The following is a 17,226-nucleotide window of genomic DNA, read 5'->3' on the forward strand; positions in this document are numbered from 1 at the left end:
CTGTATGCCATCAAATTGTAATGACTATCAATAACAACAGTAGTTCTACACACATTGTTCAAACGTTGGCAAAGTGAGTTTAGTTTTAATGTGACAATACATGAAAACTCGGGCATACACAAATTATGTTTCCAGGTGACACCACATTAAAGCCCGATTTATTGGGCAACCCTATGCTTGATGGCTGTGGTAGTGTTGTTGGTGGTGTGGTATTGGGGGCAAAAGTGGAGATAATATTGGAGGTGGTGGTCTGGTGGTGGTCATGTTGTTGGGGATACTGTGGTATTGATAGATGTGGTTGAGATATTTTTGGTGGTGGAGTCACTGATAGTGGTGGAATTGTGGTGCTTGGTTTTGGTGATAGTCTTAAGAAACTGGTGGTAGTAGTGGTGGTTGTATTGTGGTGGTGATATTGCCAATACTGATAATGATGGAATTGCTGGTATTAGTAGTAGTACTTTTGTGGTGGTATTGGTCATGGTCGAATTGGTGGTATTACTTAAATTAGTCATGGTAGTACTGACGGTCTGTGTAACACTGATTGTTATTGGTGGAGATTCTGTTGTTGTAGAGTGGTGTTGGTGGTGGCATTGGTATGGTGATGATGGTATCGGTGCTATTGCTTCTGTAGGAAAAATATATCTTTCTGTGTACAATGCATGCATGAAATACGGAATGTGAGAGAAAATGTCATGGTTGAGAGTACTTTTTAAGATTTAAAAATATCCCTCATGCGTTGCATGCCATAGGAAGCAGAATGATACTCCAAACAACCAAAAGCATGACACAAAAGCTAAATAAGTTTTCCTGTGCTCTTAAATGTGGTTTACAATTGTTCACTCAAAGGCTGAGCCAACAGAGGAATGGGCCTGACCCAAAGCCTGCACTATTTGTATGTAAGAAGAAAATTGTCTTGAAAACAACTGTGCTGTCAATCCAGATCTAAAAATGACTGCTGCCCTATTACAAAATGCATTTAAGAAGTTTAAAAAGTGCATTCAGCTCCTTCCACGCATGCCTTTGCTCCTTTCTCAACTGGATGCAGTGTTTCAGTGTTAGCGGCAGATGTTGCCAGAGGGACGATCCCTTATACCAAAGGTGATCTACATGAGTGCACCAAATAATCTTATCAATACTTTGTAGCGGGAAACTAAACAAGGTAAAAAAACCTTCATTACAATAGCAAAACTACGTGGAAACAAATATCTTTTTAAAGTTGTGTATCAAGAGGCAAACATTGTTAAAAGAGTAAGAACTGAATAGGAATGCAGCTTTAAATTAGCTTATTACCCATTATCTTCTGTCATTAAAAATAACCAATGTAAAAGGAAAAACGTAACAATCATTTTCTTGATTGGGTCTTGTATTTATCCATCATCTCATATAGCTTTTGGGGGAACGCTTAAAGGTGTATTTTTCACCTGTTGCTTGTCACTTTCCATTTTACGGAATGGTACAAACTGTTTGTTTCTGCAGTCTGCCTGCCATTTTCTCTATATTTTGGGAAATCTGTGATATCCTCGGAGAAGCTACTGGAGTCTTGGCATATGATTCCACATTGGAAGATGAGGTGTGGAACATGCCAAGATTCCTGTGGCGAAAGTTAGGCCCAGGCTTTCTCTTCTGTAATATGTAATTTATCTTTGGCAAATAAAGTGATACATAATTATAACTCACAACGTGCAGAAGATTTGTTTATTGAGGACACAACACTGGCGATGAGCAGGAGCACAGAGGAGATGCCTGGAGCTTGTCGGGCAGAGAATTGCTGTTCACAGCACTCAGATTGAAGTGAACACACCTAGCTAGAGCACCCGCTTGAAACGGGGACTGCGACATGTTGTAGCTGCATTGCTGTTGCTGACATACTTGAAGGTGTTGCTGAAATAGTAGCCAGTAATTTGTGCAGTCCCATAAAGTGAGATGGATGTCATGCGCAACCCACTCTAAGGGTGAGCTAAAGGGAGCGGTGAAGTGCGATACTGAGGCACAGTTACAAGTGCGCAACAGGTACGCTTGTAACTGTAAGCTCTGGTGGAGCATGGGAGACAGATGCCAGTGCGCGTGTAGCCACACCATAATTGTTTTTGTGCGCATAACAAGGATCAGCGAAGGATCAGTGATTCACATACTTCAAGAAAACTGGATCTATACTATCTAATTCCTTTTGTTTTTTAGTTTTTAAAGACAAATTATAATAGTGTAAATGTGTCAATATTACTTAATTATAAGCTAAGTTCAATACAGTAACATGGAGGGTATCAGTGCTCCAGCACCTTATTTATCCAGTCCAGGGGAGCCTATGTTTGAGTGGGAACAATGCAAGAAAGAATTTGAGGCTTATTTAGAGGCTATCAAGAGTGACATGTTTACTGAAAAAAAAGGAAACTGGCTATTTTAAAACATTGTTTAGGAACTGAGGAAAGAAGGATTTTACTTCTTTCACTGAAAAAGGTACAATGTGCTGTAGATGAAGATAAGATAGATATGTATGAAGAAGCAATTAAACAATTAGATTTTAATTACAAGAAAAAACAAATGTAGTGGTGGTCAGACGTAAGTTGTTAGGAAAAGGAAACCTAGTTAATGAATCACTTGATGCATTCATCAGTGATTTGAGAGTATTAGCTGCCATGTACAATTTTGCGTCTTTTAGGGATCAGATGATACAAGATCATTTTGTGCATACAGTATATGATGTTAAACTACAACAGAAGCTGTTGTTGGTAGAGGAGTTAATGTTGGGCAAAGCAATATATATAGCTCATCAATTTGAAGAAATTAAATCGGGCAAAAAAGAGTTGACACATAAGTCTACTGAAATGTGCATGAGGCAGAAGCATGGATGTTAAACCTAGAATAATGAAACGGAGTGATCATGGACAGGAAAAAAGGTAATGTGTGTTTCAAGTGTGGTCAACCTGGTTATTTTGCCAATGACATGTCCTTCTATTGGACAAGTTTGAAGAAAGTGCAAAGTTAAAGGTCACGTTGCTAGAGTATGCAAAACTAAGAGTCGTAGTAGTTATAATAATTATGAAGACAACAAGCAAAGTCAAATCAGAGAAGTAAGACAAGATGATGAAAGAATGCAGGAGGAATACATATTTGGCATTTATGAGATACTAGGGAGTAAGAAAGACGCACCATTTTGTGTAGTAGAAATTGAACGAGTAGATGTATAATTTATGGCTGACTTTGAAGTAAGACATACATTAATTAGAGATTAAATTTTGCATTGTTTTCCTGATGTGGCCTTATTACTACCTGATATCAAATTGGTGGGAGATGGCTATAAACCTATAGATGTGATTGGGTACTTACCATCTTCATTGGCTTACAAAGGAAAAACAATTGATACTAAGATATATGTGGTCAGAGAAGGGTCATGGTTATTGGGATGGCCACAGCAAATAGATCTTATGATTACACTGGATCAGAATCATCCCCAACGGGTGTTGGAGTATGAAGACTTGATTGAGCAGATGAGGGAAGAAAGTTTGGTGAAGTGGGAGAATTTGCTTCCCATTGTGTTTTGGTCTGAACCAGGATTATTCTTAAAGATAGGACAGAAGCAAAGGTACATAAAGTTTGTAATGTGCCTGTATCAATGAGAAAAGCATTGAAGGAAGAATTAGAGATTGTGCAAACTGGGTATAATTGAAGAGACTGAATCTTCAGAATGGCTATCTCCGGTTGTAGTTGTACACAAATCTAATGGTAAAATTATACTATGTGTGGATTTGAGAGATATGAAAACTGTGTGTGGGTAGATCGCCATCCTTTAGCTAATATTGGAGAAATGTTTGCTAAATTGAAAGGGGCCACAGTGTTTACCACATTAGATTTTTCAAATGCATATCATCAGATTGCACTACATGATGACAATAAACCATATACATTGTTAATTACACCAGAAGGAGTGTATCGATATAAAAGAATGCTGTTTAGTTTAATATCAGCATCTGCAGTCTTTCAGAAAATGTGCACAAATTATGTAAAGACATTAGTAATATATTTTCAAGATGATATTTTAGTGTGGGGAAAATCAAAACAAGAGCACGCAACGTATTGCTAATGTACCAGCATTAGCATTTTTGATACAAGATGTAAATTGATTGTAGCAACGGTTGTTAGTAATGTAGAATTGGGTGCCATAATAATGCAAGAACAGGATGGAAGAGTAGTTAACACCCCTTTGCTTCAAGGCCATTTAGGGGATCAGAAAGTAATTATTCTACCTTGGAAAAAGAAACATTAGCATGCTGGTGGGGAATAGAATACTTCAGGGAACATGTCTATGGCAGAGACTTCGAAATAAGAACAGAATATTGACCTTTGATAGATTTGTTTACTATTGGTGGTTGTTGCAGAGCTACACCCAGAGTGACAAGATGGAAGAATAAATTACAGGACTTTCATTTTCATGTGTAAAATATACCTGGTGCTAGTAATGTTTTAGCTGATTGCTGTCTAGACTACTGGTATTAGAAAGTGAAAAGTCACAAATAATAGATTTTGACACAGATAAGGTGATATCCATATGTGAAATTTCAGAGGGATGTATAACAAAAAATCAATGGAGAGAAGCAAGCGCTAGTGATACAGAAATGCTATTAGTTTTAACGTACATTAATTCCAGTTCGCAACGGAAAAATACTTTGGATGAAAATTTGTTATCATGTTAACATGTTGAGCAAGAATTGTCTGAACAAAATGGCACATTGTTAGGAAGTGAACAATTAGTTGTACCAAAAATGTTTAGGCACAATATTTTAGAAATTGCTCATGAAGGACACCCTGGAATGAGTAATATGAAAAGGAAAGTCCAGTGTGGACAGGGAGATTGAAGAGAAGGTTATATCATGTATAGAATGTGCAATGAGTGATAAATCTGAGAAAATATGTTAAAGGACCTATTTCAAAGCCCAGCACAGTGTGGGAAAGTATATTGTTGGATGTTGCAGGGCCCATGTGTTTAGCCAAAAGTAGAGTATTTTGTATTGTTTTAATTGATCAGTTGTCTTAGTGACCTGAAGTAAAACTTGTTAACCAGGTTACATCTAAAAATGTAATTTTATTCTTTATGGAAGTTTTCCCAACAGCATAGCGACGGACAATGGTGCACAACTGACATCTGAAGAAATGAAATTATTTTAGGAATTGAACATATTTGCACATCTCTGTATTATCTACAAAGTAACAGCATTGTGGAAAGTTGGATAAAAGTACTAAAAGAAGGTTTGCAATTGGCTATAGCTTGTGGAAAAGATTCTCATCAAACTATTAAAGGATTACTGTGGTAATACGCCAGGAGAGGTGCGTGAGAAATCCCCACTTGAGAGGATGAGGGAAAGAGCAGCAGGATGTAATATGAAACTGATGTGGATGTTGGATGTGTTTGACAAGGTTGGAGGGCAACTAAAAAAGAACATCAGTAATAATTGGCAAAATTAAGTCATTGTCAATCCAGAAAGGCAGAAGTGTGATGCGGGTCTCAAAGAAGGAGACTGGGTTTGAGTGAAAAAATGAAGATATGTCAGAGTTGGGGAATCCATATTTTCAGATCCTATGAAAGTTATCAGAGTTGGAAACAATGTTGTGAAATTATCTGATGGAAATGTTTGGAGTATGAGTAAGGTGGCCAAACCACAAACATGTTTATGGCCCATAGAGAATTGGAATTAGGAGGATGTAATCTCAAAGAGGGATGTGGATGTAAAAGGAGAATCAAAAGGAAAATTCAGTATGGATGCTGAATGTGGAAACAAGAGATTATTGTCTCGATCAAGGCATACTTCAACATGGAGAAAAGATTACGTGACTTATTATATGGCAGCAGTTGCAGAATCTGTATGTAGGAAAAGAAACAGTTGTATTGTACAAATGCTTAGCAAGAACTATAAGTAATATATATTACATAGCTATTGTTTGTTCTACGGAAGGGAATGGGTGATGTCCTTGCTGCAGCTATTGGGAGTCTTGGCATATGATTCCACATTGGAGTGTGAGGTGTGGAACATGCCAAGATCCCTGTGGGGACAGATAAACCCAGGCTTTCTCTTCTGTAAGATGTAATTTATCTTTGGCAAATAAGGAGATACATAATTATAACTCACAATGTGCAGAAGATTATTTTATTGAGAACACGACAGAGTCTTTCAAAGCAATGTTGTTTTAGCAGCAGTTCACTATCTTCATTAACTTTTAGGGAGTGCTAAAAGTTATTTTGTTTCAGCAGCTGTTTGCCATCTTCCCTAACTTTTAAGGAACACTCAAAGCTGCTTTGTTTCAGCAGCTGCTCTGATATCTGTGCATTCAGCGAGTGCTGAAAGCTGTTTTATTTCAGCAGCTACTCTGACATCTGGGCATTCAGGGAGCTCCTAAAGCTGTTTGTGCCAGGAGTGGCTGTGATATCTTTGTACTTAGGGAGTGCTGAAAGCTGTTTTGCATCAGCAGCTGGATTGCCATCTTCTCTAGCCATTAGGAGATGGTGGAAGCTGTTTGTTTCAGTAACTTTTCTATAATCAGTTTTTCTTAATTTGCTGATGATACTGTTCTAGTTATATATTGTATACCTTTCACAGGTGAAACCGTTGCTAAGAAAATCTACTATACAGTTCGAAAACAGTTCACAGAAATAGTCTATATGATACTCTATAATGTTGAAGTCCTCCTCCTACTGACAACATTTTTTTCTCTTTAGCACGTATTTCCATCAATTCACCTTAAAAAAAAGAGAAAGTACCTTATTACTTACTCTGCGGTCTTTTAAAATTATTAGCACTCAAAGAAATCCCAAGGGACCTAGACTCACACTATTAAAACAGCCAAAAAATGATAAAATTACCTTTGCCTTGGGCGCTGACAGCTTATTGATTTTTCGAAGATAAAATGCAAAAACCTGCATTTTTAGAATACTGCTCCATTAAGTGCTTTTTAAATCAGCTAGTGGTGTACAAAATGTCTCGGAGATGATACCACAGAGGAATCGGGAATTAATTTCCTTCTGTAAGTACTGCCTTTTATATCTGTTCAACTGTGAATCGGATTTAATTGTACATCTCCGAAGTGTTCTAATATGTATGGTTCACTCTTGAAAATGGAAAAATGAAACATATAGTTGAGGAAACGAGAATATATTTTCAGGAGATAAGGACCATCCCTGGTCAAAGTTATGATAAAAAATAATGTACTACCGATTGCTGGCCTTTCATAACCCATATGTACCCAGGCAGTATCATATTAATACCATGATGAACATTACACTTCAGCTGGTACTCGCAAGCTCAATAACATCATGGTTCAGCTTCATATATTGTTAGTGACATCCCCATCCAGCATTTACACTATGTGTATCCCCAGCCATTGTTGTCACTACTCCTATTCTAACTCACCTTGGACTGAGGCAACGTGCCAATCTACCAGAATCACATCTAACCCTACCTGGCCAGTGTCCTACACCCAGCTTCAAGGGTATGAGGAATTTTGACAGAAACTCATCCAATCTCAAAGATCTTCACTTGCTCTTGTTTACGAGACATCACCTTCAAAGACTTCCACATCACCTACAATGTGGTAATCTTGAGTACCCTGGCAAGTGAGAGCAAGACATCAGGTCGTCTGTGCAGCCTTTGATAGTAAGAACCCGATCAGTCTGAGACAAAAAGTGCAGATGGGAAAAAACATGCCAAGGCTTCTTTTGATAAATTTTTAAGAATTCTTTCCCCGCCTATAGCCAGGAAATTCTCTCTCTCTCCTTCTCATTAGGAAGAAACTGAAGATCCTCTCCTTCAAGCACCAGTCATCCACAGGTAATCCTCCGGATGATGGCATCAGCAGTTAAGCCTCTTATCCTTCTTGCAACTCTATGTGGTCATGCTATATAAAACTCCATGCATACATCTCATTGCCATCAGGTCGCCTTCAGCCAGTCCCGGCTGGTAAGCCAAATACACGATTAATTCTGTTCAGTTTATTTTCATTGAAAGTGAGGACCTACTGTCAGCATAAACTGCCGTTGGCTTAGCGCCAGGGCTGGCTAAAGGTGGCCCACTTAACATGTGGACGCTGGGTAACAACATCTATCTATCAATGCCGTCTCGCCCCCATTCAGCTGGGGAAAGTGGCGCGATCTGGGTTGTTTGGTATTGTGGATTGCTGGATTGGTGAAATATTTAGGTTTCCCTCTTGATACATATTGCTAAGTCAAATAATTAGCAGCATTTCTCTACTAAGGAAGACAATTAAAGGGGGTACGGGTGCTAAAAGAAACCCAAGAAATTGTTTCATATATTACTAAATTGCACCAAGCAAGTGCAACAATCAGCCCCAAAGTCTTTGGCGAGGGAGCGAGAAAGAGATGAGAGTAAGAGAGAAAAAAAGAGCGAGAAAGAGAGAGACAGAGAGAGTTGGGGGGTCAACAAATGTCCATGGGACTCGTTTTACAGTAGACTCGTGCAGTAGAATCATGCAATATATAATTGGGTACACAGCCGCGTGCTTTACAGGCTGCAGTGAAGAGAAACACATTTAAAATTCAAATACTTTACAGTCTGTCAGAAAAGCCAGGAAATGATTTCTCCTCTGCAGCATATTGCTCATTTGCCTATACACAATTGATCTGCACCTCTCTTAGGGCAGTTATCAAGGTTGAATGGGCTAGGATGCCTCAGCCAATGAAGACGTGAAAGTGGCGCACTGTTCTCCAGCCTCACAAGGGTTGTCCCATGTGCGCCTTATGGCGACCTAGCTGTTAGCAGAGCATGGGAAAGAGAGAACAACATAATCAAGAGGGAAAGAGAGATAGAGACAGAGAGTGAGAAGGTGGAGAGAGAGTTCGGTTGCCTGATTTGGCACGTATGGCACTCCATACCATGGTGTCAAGGACCAGCCGTGACTCTACTTACAGCTTCTCCGACGAGCGAGCAACTTTTCAACTAGTTGCACTCAGTAGACATTGGTTCAGGTATCAGAGCGGGAGGAGGCATACACCTCATCAGTCTAAAAGACAACTAACTTGGTTTTCATTCATGGCAAATCCCACAAACTAGCACAAAACCAAAATGAAATCCTTTACTTCACTGTTGATGATTGAAGCATTCATATTATTTGGAACTGGTCTCGCTCAGCTGTACTGTAGACCATGGAATGCTTAGGAAAGCATAACAAGTGCCCTTCCTGCTTAATACAACACACTAATCAATCCTTGCTCAAGTTAATGAAATAATTGCTGACATCTCATTTTCTGAAAGTTCTTTGCCTAGTGCTCTCTGTGTTCACAGGCTTTCTCTCTTATGAAAACTAAATACATAAAGACCGAGAAGGTCGCTCCTCCCTCTCTAGTGTCCCCAGTCTTTAGGAAGGAATCTAGCATTTTGAATCCTGTAAGGTTTCTCTCATTTAGAATTGTTTTTACACATGACAATAGTTGTGATTATATCTGTTACAACTCGTGTGAGTTGTTGGTGAGCTTGCATCCTGAGTTTTTGAGATTGCACACTACTATGCTGGGTTTTTCTTTTGAAAGAAAAGGATTTGTTAAAAAACAGACCGTAGAATGATCAATTTGTTTTTAGCATCCCATTTCTTTCAAGCAGAAGAAAATATACCCATCAGTTCCCTACTTTCATAGAAGTTACATGTAGTAAATATCTTGAAATTTAGATCTTGGCTAAAGATGGCAATACTTGTGATGTCATACTGACTGTTATATGTTGTGGCTTGACAAAAGGATGCATATTATAATTGATTTTTCATCTGCCTTCGAAAGCTTTGTTGGCAGATTTTTGGAATTGATATTACAATGTGTGTCAAAGGAGCAGAAGTTAGTTTGCTGCCTCTTGTTCATTAGGATGAGTGTTGAGAACATAGGGAGCCATCTGTCAAATAAACTTGCATATTGGAGTGTTAATTTTATTTGTGATTAGATAACCTGGTGCAGAAACGCTTAGCATCTGTGTAACATTTACATACATTGCTTGTGTGATCTCTTGGAATCATCATCGTAGGTTTCTATCTATGTGCCATTGAGCCCTACCTTTATTCCGAAGCTACATACAGTCATTTAGCTGAGCAATCATTCCCCAATGTATTACTTTTAATGCAAATAGGATGGAGAAAATGTTGGTGAGCGTGAATGTGTGTAAGATGGGGGCATACTGGTTGGTTCTAGACAGAACTACTAACAGCGACCTTGCTTTGACCTTCCTCTCTTACTGTTTCTGTCTGCTAACCAGCACCTACCTCTTCAGCCTCAAGACGCCCAGATAGCCCAGTCCAGTCACTGTATTCTGAAGCTTTTTAGATGCGCCGAACCTTTCTGAGATAAGATCAAACAACACATCTGGCAAGAATGTTAATGTCTGCTTTCCATTATTGCTGTAATTAGCTGTATCAAAGGGTCCTGGGGAAATCTCTGTGCGTCGAAGGGATCACTTCAAAGTCCGCATCTCGCTTAGCAGCAATGATATGCAGGTGTGCCTCGTCATACTGGCTCTGATACACCTGCGTTACATTCCAGTGTGACAGTGCAAGTAACTCACACTTCGTGCTTCCTAGGGGACTCTGTAGCCCTTAACCAGAATAACAGAACAATGTGGCAGGTACCTATCAACCTACCATGAACAGCTGTCTTTGAACCATGTGACTTTAATTTTGACCAGATTGAGACTGTTTCCTTGAGGTTGTCACCAGTGGTGCTACTGTGAGTGATACACTCTTTCCATTGGTCTTCGAGACATCAAGTACTTACTTGACTTCTCGTAACGCAAGCCACCATTATTTCCAGAGATCCTTACATCACTGTTCTCTAAACCCATATCAGACAATGCTTCGTAAACGTCCTGGGTTCTGGTGCTATGCAGGTCATTGGGTTGAGCCACATTATTCATGGGAAGACTTCAGAAGAAGCATGTTTCTGAATTCTTTGCAGACAACCCTAGTGGCCATAGAATTGGACTAATGATGGGGTACCCTAGTTGACAATGTATTCAGCAAAGAATCTAGTGCATTGTAAACGTCTTCCAAGACACAGTAAGAGAAGCAACAATGGGATCCAAGGGCATAGAATGGCCAAACTATGCCAGAAGCATGGGCCGGGTCACCTTCAAATGTCCGCCATAGTCTTTTATTTTGCAGCTCTCCATCCAGATTTGCAGTGCCGGCCTTCTTCATAAATCATCTGTCAGTATATGTAACTGCATACACTTTATCCCAGGAACGTGATGCAACCCTTAACCACAGGCTTCCCAAATTGCTAAGATGTTCATGTTTCATAGTGTTCATAGAGAAAGACATCTCAGAAGAGAAGATGCTCTGCTCTGCAGTCGTCAGGTGAATGCTATCCAGAGTGCAGTGGCTCCCTCTTTCAGAGCCCATTCCTGGAAGAATGGGCTCCATTGTTGCCCTGTCACCTGACGATGTCAACAGAAGGCACTGCGGTTTGTCGCCAGCCAGCCTTTAGAAGAAATCCATCCAAGCAGACAACGGCAACCTGTCAGGGGAATGAATGTTTCTTTCTCAACCCTAGACCTGGCACAGTTGGCGTTCGGCAGCAAGCGAGATACAATGCTCTATACTTAGGCTATGTCACGCAGTGACACAAATAGCAGGGAACTGTGGTGTCTCTCTGAAACTTAGCTGTGTTATTTCTCTCCACACTTGGCCGCTCTCAATACTTGTGGCATGGTTGAAAATGTGAAACTCGTACATAATACCAAAGTCTGTCCATCACAGATGACCTGGGAGCAGTGACCCACTCGTCCAGTCAATTGGGCATACAATGCCACTACGATGTTGCTCAGTCATGCATAAAAGGATCTTAGGCCTTCATATTGCATTATTTGCTTGCATTTCTTGAACCAATTGGGCAGAAATACCGGAAGTTATTAGAGGCAAAGCGTGATGTCTCTGCACTGCAACAGCCATCATTGCAAGCATTATCAATGCTGGACCTATGGCTTTGCCAATGCTTGTTCTGTTTCTGTGATGACTGCTAGTCGTTGTCATGCAATCTGATATCTGAATGCTGATTGCTCTTGATGGTTCAGATAAAAGGCAGCAACTTCTTTTAATTAACTCAAATGTATGACAGAAAACCTTCTAGGTTTGCAAATTAACTTAATGAATAATTTTCTAATGTGTCTAGACTGTTTGACATCTTTTTTAAACTAAGCATACTAGATAATTTTAGTGTCTACAGCAGTTTCAGCACAAATGTTGATGACAAAACATCAATTCCAATGGAACTCCCTCAGCTTGACAAACTACAAAATTTGAGTTCACTGCAGTTTGCATTCTGGAACCATTAGTTATTTTTAATGCATTGGATTAAATATCTCAACATGTAAATTGATGTTGTGTAAAACCATGTTTTTAAAAAACAAAAAACAAAAAAACGTGACACGGGCCAATTACCAGAAGTTTACTTTGTAAGATATTTTTAAAACCAAACAGAAAGTGGTGGAATTGGCCCTGCAGTGTAGACGCAATATCCTGTTGGCTAAACAGACCGAACTGGCTGAAGAAGCCACACATGAAATTGGGACAACTGGCAGTGTGAACAGATGATAAGTAGTTTGCTGTCAAGGGTTAATCATGCCAACATCACAAAACAAAATAAAAGGAATGACAAAGTGCTGAAACTTTTCAAACACTCACCCCCCGTCACAGATCTGGATTTAATCCACTGTTATTTGATTGCCACCTCACCCCAGTTTGGACCCAGCCATATGCAAATTAGTCTTGACCCTGTTCCCCATGAGAGCAGTCCAGCCCGAACTGCCAGGCCAGGTCCTCCCTGGACAGGAAACAAGCAGTCCAGGGAAATGGGATGCATTTAAAAGGAAAACAATAAAACTTTGGAGTTTCTGTTTTTTAAGTCCCTTGGACCACTGCCTGCTCTTGAACAATGTTTTTCCAACATTCACAAAGGGGAAGGGGTCAATGGGGACCCCTGTCAATTTGCAAATGCATTACTAACAACTTTGAGTTGGTGGTAAAATAAAGGTTGTTTGACCGCATTTCGGTCGCAAAAGCTTGATACATAGAACTGGAAATTGTTATTTGGAAGGCAAGCCTTAAACATGCCCCTTCCAAATAGCGATTTCTACACCCAAACTGCGATTCTGGGAAATTGCACTTTGGGTGTTCGTACATTTGGAAAAGCATTTTTGCTGTTGCAAACGGCCCGATTTAGGAAACTGGGGCGTTTGTGATGGCAAAAATGCTTTGTACATATGGCCCTAAGTACAGTATATAGCAGGGGGACCAGTCCACCTTGGTTCTACCCTGGATGCCCCAAAAGAAACCTGAGCCTGTCCTTCATAGCACCTCGACAAAGCAATTAAAGGATGTCAGGATGAGGCTGCAACCTTTACACCTGCAGATTTTCGGGATTTTTATAAACGTATGAAATATTACGATCTTCACAGACCTTTGTCAATTTTAGGAAAAGGTGGGTAAAAAACAGCTGAAGTAAGTTTTGTAGGTAGACCTACAAGTCCCTACTATTAGCAGGAGTATTCTCCCAAAAAGAGGTTTGCCACCAATTTCTCCAGGAACATATCTTTTTGCAGGAAATGTCAACGATAGGTGAGGTTGTTTGATGCTCAAAACTTTGCACCACAAAGAAGAGTAATAGTTGTCAATCAATTTCTCACACCTTTGCTTGTGGAACTTTAATTCTGCACACCTCTCAGCAGCTAAGACATGCACAGGCAATTCACCTAAGTCTCCTTACCCTAATTGCTGTCTCACTGCTCCTGTGTACTTGATAGCTTGTGGGGCTACTCAGTCAATAGAGGCGCCTCTAAATCATCTAAGAGTAAGATGACGACATAGCTCGACTAAGTGAACAAAGTCATAAGTTGGAACCAACTTATGGACCATTGGATGCCAAAGTAAAAGTCAGTTTGGGTTACCATCAGTGCCCATCAATAGACTTTGCAGCCCATCTAAACATTCTTTATCGCGTGACAGCAGCCATACTCACGCCAGTCTGGCTCCGCAGCTCTCGCCCTCAAGGTCCCCGCCACCCACATTGTCGGTATTCACAGACTCGGTCTCGCTGGTTGGCATGCTCACTACAAGGAAAGAAATGGGAAAAAGCATGTTAGACCTTCGTATGCCAGCCATCACTTGTCCAAGACCAAAGAATGGGAAAAGGCAGTCCCTTGCTGTTCGAAGAATGCACTAGACTAATGCGCACAATGCAAGTCAGGAATAAACTACCTCCTGGTCTGTGTGAAATGGCGTCAGTGCAAGATCAGCTATCTTGTGAGGGATTAGCCGCACAAAATAAGTGTGATACTCTCCAATAAGAAAGCCCTGAAATGTCTAATTACAAACACAAAAGGTCCCACTGCAAAAAATTGTATTTTTTAGCCAACTAAAATGATTTACATTTTATTCCTTCTTCCTCGTCAGAAATGTGGCTTGCTGTGATGGCTGACAGAGCCACGGTGTTTAATACTGTTTTCTTATTAACCAGTACAATGGAAGTAAATATTTTAAGGGAAGGTCACATGGTGTGATATGACCAGGTAAGATGTGCTGTTTTCTTGCGACTGAATCATAGTCATCAAGCGATCTTTGCTGGCAGTGTACACTGTAGATAGGGATACTCGAGATGTAAGGACCGACTAGCTCAACATTCTGCAAAGGCACAGGACAGTAGAAATAAGCAACACCAAAATGGAGTCCCTAAATTAATCAATATCCCTAATTGCCATCCTGCCGCCTCCCAATTACTATCCCCCTTCCCTTCATGCCCACAATAAATGATATGTAAATCACATCTTGCTTACCATCTCCAATGTGCAAAAATGATATCTGCCTCATAATGCAATTAACTTGTGTCAGCATGTTAAAGACCCTCAATTAATCATAATTCATAATTATTCCCCGCACATTATTTCACACTTCGACTTAACAAGAACATAAATAACACTCAAATTTGATTTCCCCATTAATCAATCACATTAGCGAATCTGAATATCGCCAGCTTAAAAAGAAACACACTGCTACAGGTGAATTTCAAATATCAAATGGAAGAACTGGTGAGACCCAGATTAGACATTTGTCCAATACTCATCTCTTTGGAACGTCCTATCATATACGGTGTTCATATGCACTACAAACTGGGTCAGCAGGACATTATCTGGGTAAATATCTAGCTGTCAAAGTCGAAAGATAGTTGCACTGGTTATTTTCCTGACCTCACTATGTAGGCCACAAGAAACTGTGTCTATAGATTTAGTCATCTCAATGTAGTCAGGAAGGGATCAAATCTGCAGTTAGAAGATCATATATCTACATTTATTCAGACACCTATGCATATGTTTGTTTCTTACTAGACTTGGAATTTCATTGTTTGGTTAAATTAATTAATTTTAATTATTTTTTACAGGTGGGTTATCTTTTCTGTCCCTTCCTGTGCCTTATCCCTGTACTCTGTACGCCTTTTACACTTTTATTGACACTTTCAATCAATTAATGGTGTGACCCTGTCATTCCAAATTCCATACATTTTTACTGTTGCCTACTTTCATTTTATATTCTTTCTTTCTTTAAACCTAAACATGAACCCATAATAGGTACCTGTGTTTTCTATGGTTTTTAAGTGTTTTCCTGCTTAAGTTAACTGCAGTGGTATTTTTGGATTCCAATGTAAATAAACCAAGAAAAACATGTTGTTATATAAACAAAGCATGACAATCAGATCTAAACAAAGTCCATGAGGCATCATGGGAGTCAGCTGGTGTGATCACAATTCCATCTTCGTTCACTTACTGTAGCGCTCTTACTGAGAGGTTACAGTTATTCACTCTGCTTTGGAACTGATATGGTACAGCACAACCGGTCTGCTTTGATGCAGACTCAAGGAGCACATTGGTACCCACGGGAACCTTGAACTAAGAAGCCCTGGCTCTGTAACAGACAGAAGCTGGCGAAATGTCCAGTGAAAATATAACTTGGTATAGCAATAGTAAAACAGCAAAAACATTCTCTGTGAATGATATTGTCTTGGCGAAGACTCCATCTTTGATATTCAGAACTGAACAGCCAAGAACTTCCCAAAAAATAACCTCTCTAAGAATGAATGCCATCTCTTTCTGCATTGATTTTACTGACACAAAATTGCGTTACCATCACCTTGGACTCATCACTCATTCTCAAAGCACACATAGACAAACGTCCTAATTCTGCATCTACGACACTGTTAACAACCATCTAAAGACTCTGAAAATTCCTTATTGCTAGACTCCCGAGTCTGTACTCAAGCACTAGAAGGCAATTCATCATTACTCTGCCTTCCTCACATAAGGGCTAAAGAATTGTAATGATATCCTAGAAGGGAAGCGGTCTTAACCACGACTCCATAACAACAAAGTCGTGGACAACGAAAGCGGAAGAACACTTTCGTTAACCACAACATCCATGTTTGGTGCCTTAAACATGCATGCGCTGAACCATGCACATGCGTGGTTAAGGCACAGAAGAAGGGAGTCGGCTGCGGAGGACGACGTGATCAGGTAAGTGGGGCTCTTTTTTAGGGGTGGGGGTTGGGCTATTTTTAGTTTTAGGGGGTGGAGGGTCAGGGTGGTTTAGGGGTGGGGGAGGGGGGTCGGGATGGTTTAGGGGCGGAGGAGGGGGTCAGGGTGGTTGAGGGGGGTCGGGTGGTTTAGGGGCTGGGGAGGGGGGTTGGGGTGGTTTAGGGGCGGGGGACGGAGGGTCGGGCATTTTTAGTGTTAGGGGTGGGGTTGGGGGTACGGATATATTTAGTTTTTGGGGGTGGGGGGTCAGGGTGGTTTAGGTTTTAGGGGCGGGGTGCGGGGTTGGGGTAGTTTAAGGGGCGAGGGTGGGGGGTTGGGGTGGTTTTAGGTTTTAGGGGCAGGATGGGGGTTGCGGTCATTTTAGGGGTGAGGGTTAGGGTGGTTTTAGGGGCGAGGTGAGGAGTCGTGGTAATTTTAGGGGTGTGGTGGGGGTTGGGGTGGTTTTAGGGTTGGGTTGGGGTAGTTTAGGTTTTAGGGACGGGGTGGGGGGTTGGGGTTGTTTTAGGGGCAGGGTGGGGGGGTTGGGGTGGTTTTATGGGCGGGGTGGGGGTCGCTGTAATTTTATGGGCAGGGTTGGGGTAGTTTTAGGGGCAGGGGTGGGGGTTGGGGTGGTTTTAGGTTTTAGGGGTGGGGGGGTTGTGGTAATATTTAGGGGTGGGGGTGGGGTGCC

At 40.7% G+C, this 17,226-nt stretch overlaps 1 protein-coding gene across 1 annotated transcript in view; it reads right to left on the reverse strand.

The window, feature by feature from the left end:
* The window catches only part of CACNA1C (calcium voltage-gated channel subunit alpha1 C), a 1,395,795-nt gene that overhangs the window by 365,507 nt on the left and 1,013,062 nt on the right, over nt 1–17,226 (reverse strand). Inside the window, exon 10 of the mRNA XM_069228081.1 lies at nt 13,994–14,084. Within this exon, the coding sequence (XP_069084182.1) occupies nt 13,994–14,084 (91 nt within the window). The remainder of the gene's footprint in view (nt 1–13,993; nt 14,085–17,226) is intronic.

Source organism: Pleurodeles waltl, chromosome 4_1 (genome assembly GCF_031143425.1).
Source record: "Pleurodeles waltl isolate 20211129_DDA chromosome 4_1, aPleWal1.hap1.20221129, whole genome shotgun sequence".
In the NCBI taxonomy this organism is placed as follows: Eukaryota; Metazoa; Chordata; class Amphibia; order Caudata; family Salamandridae; genus Pleurodeles; species Pleurodeles waltl.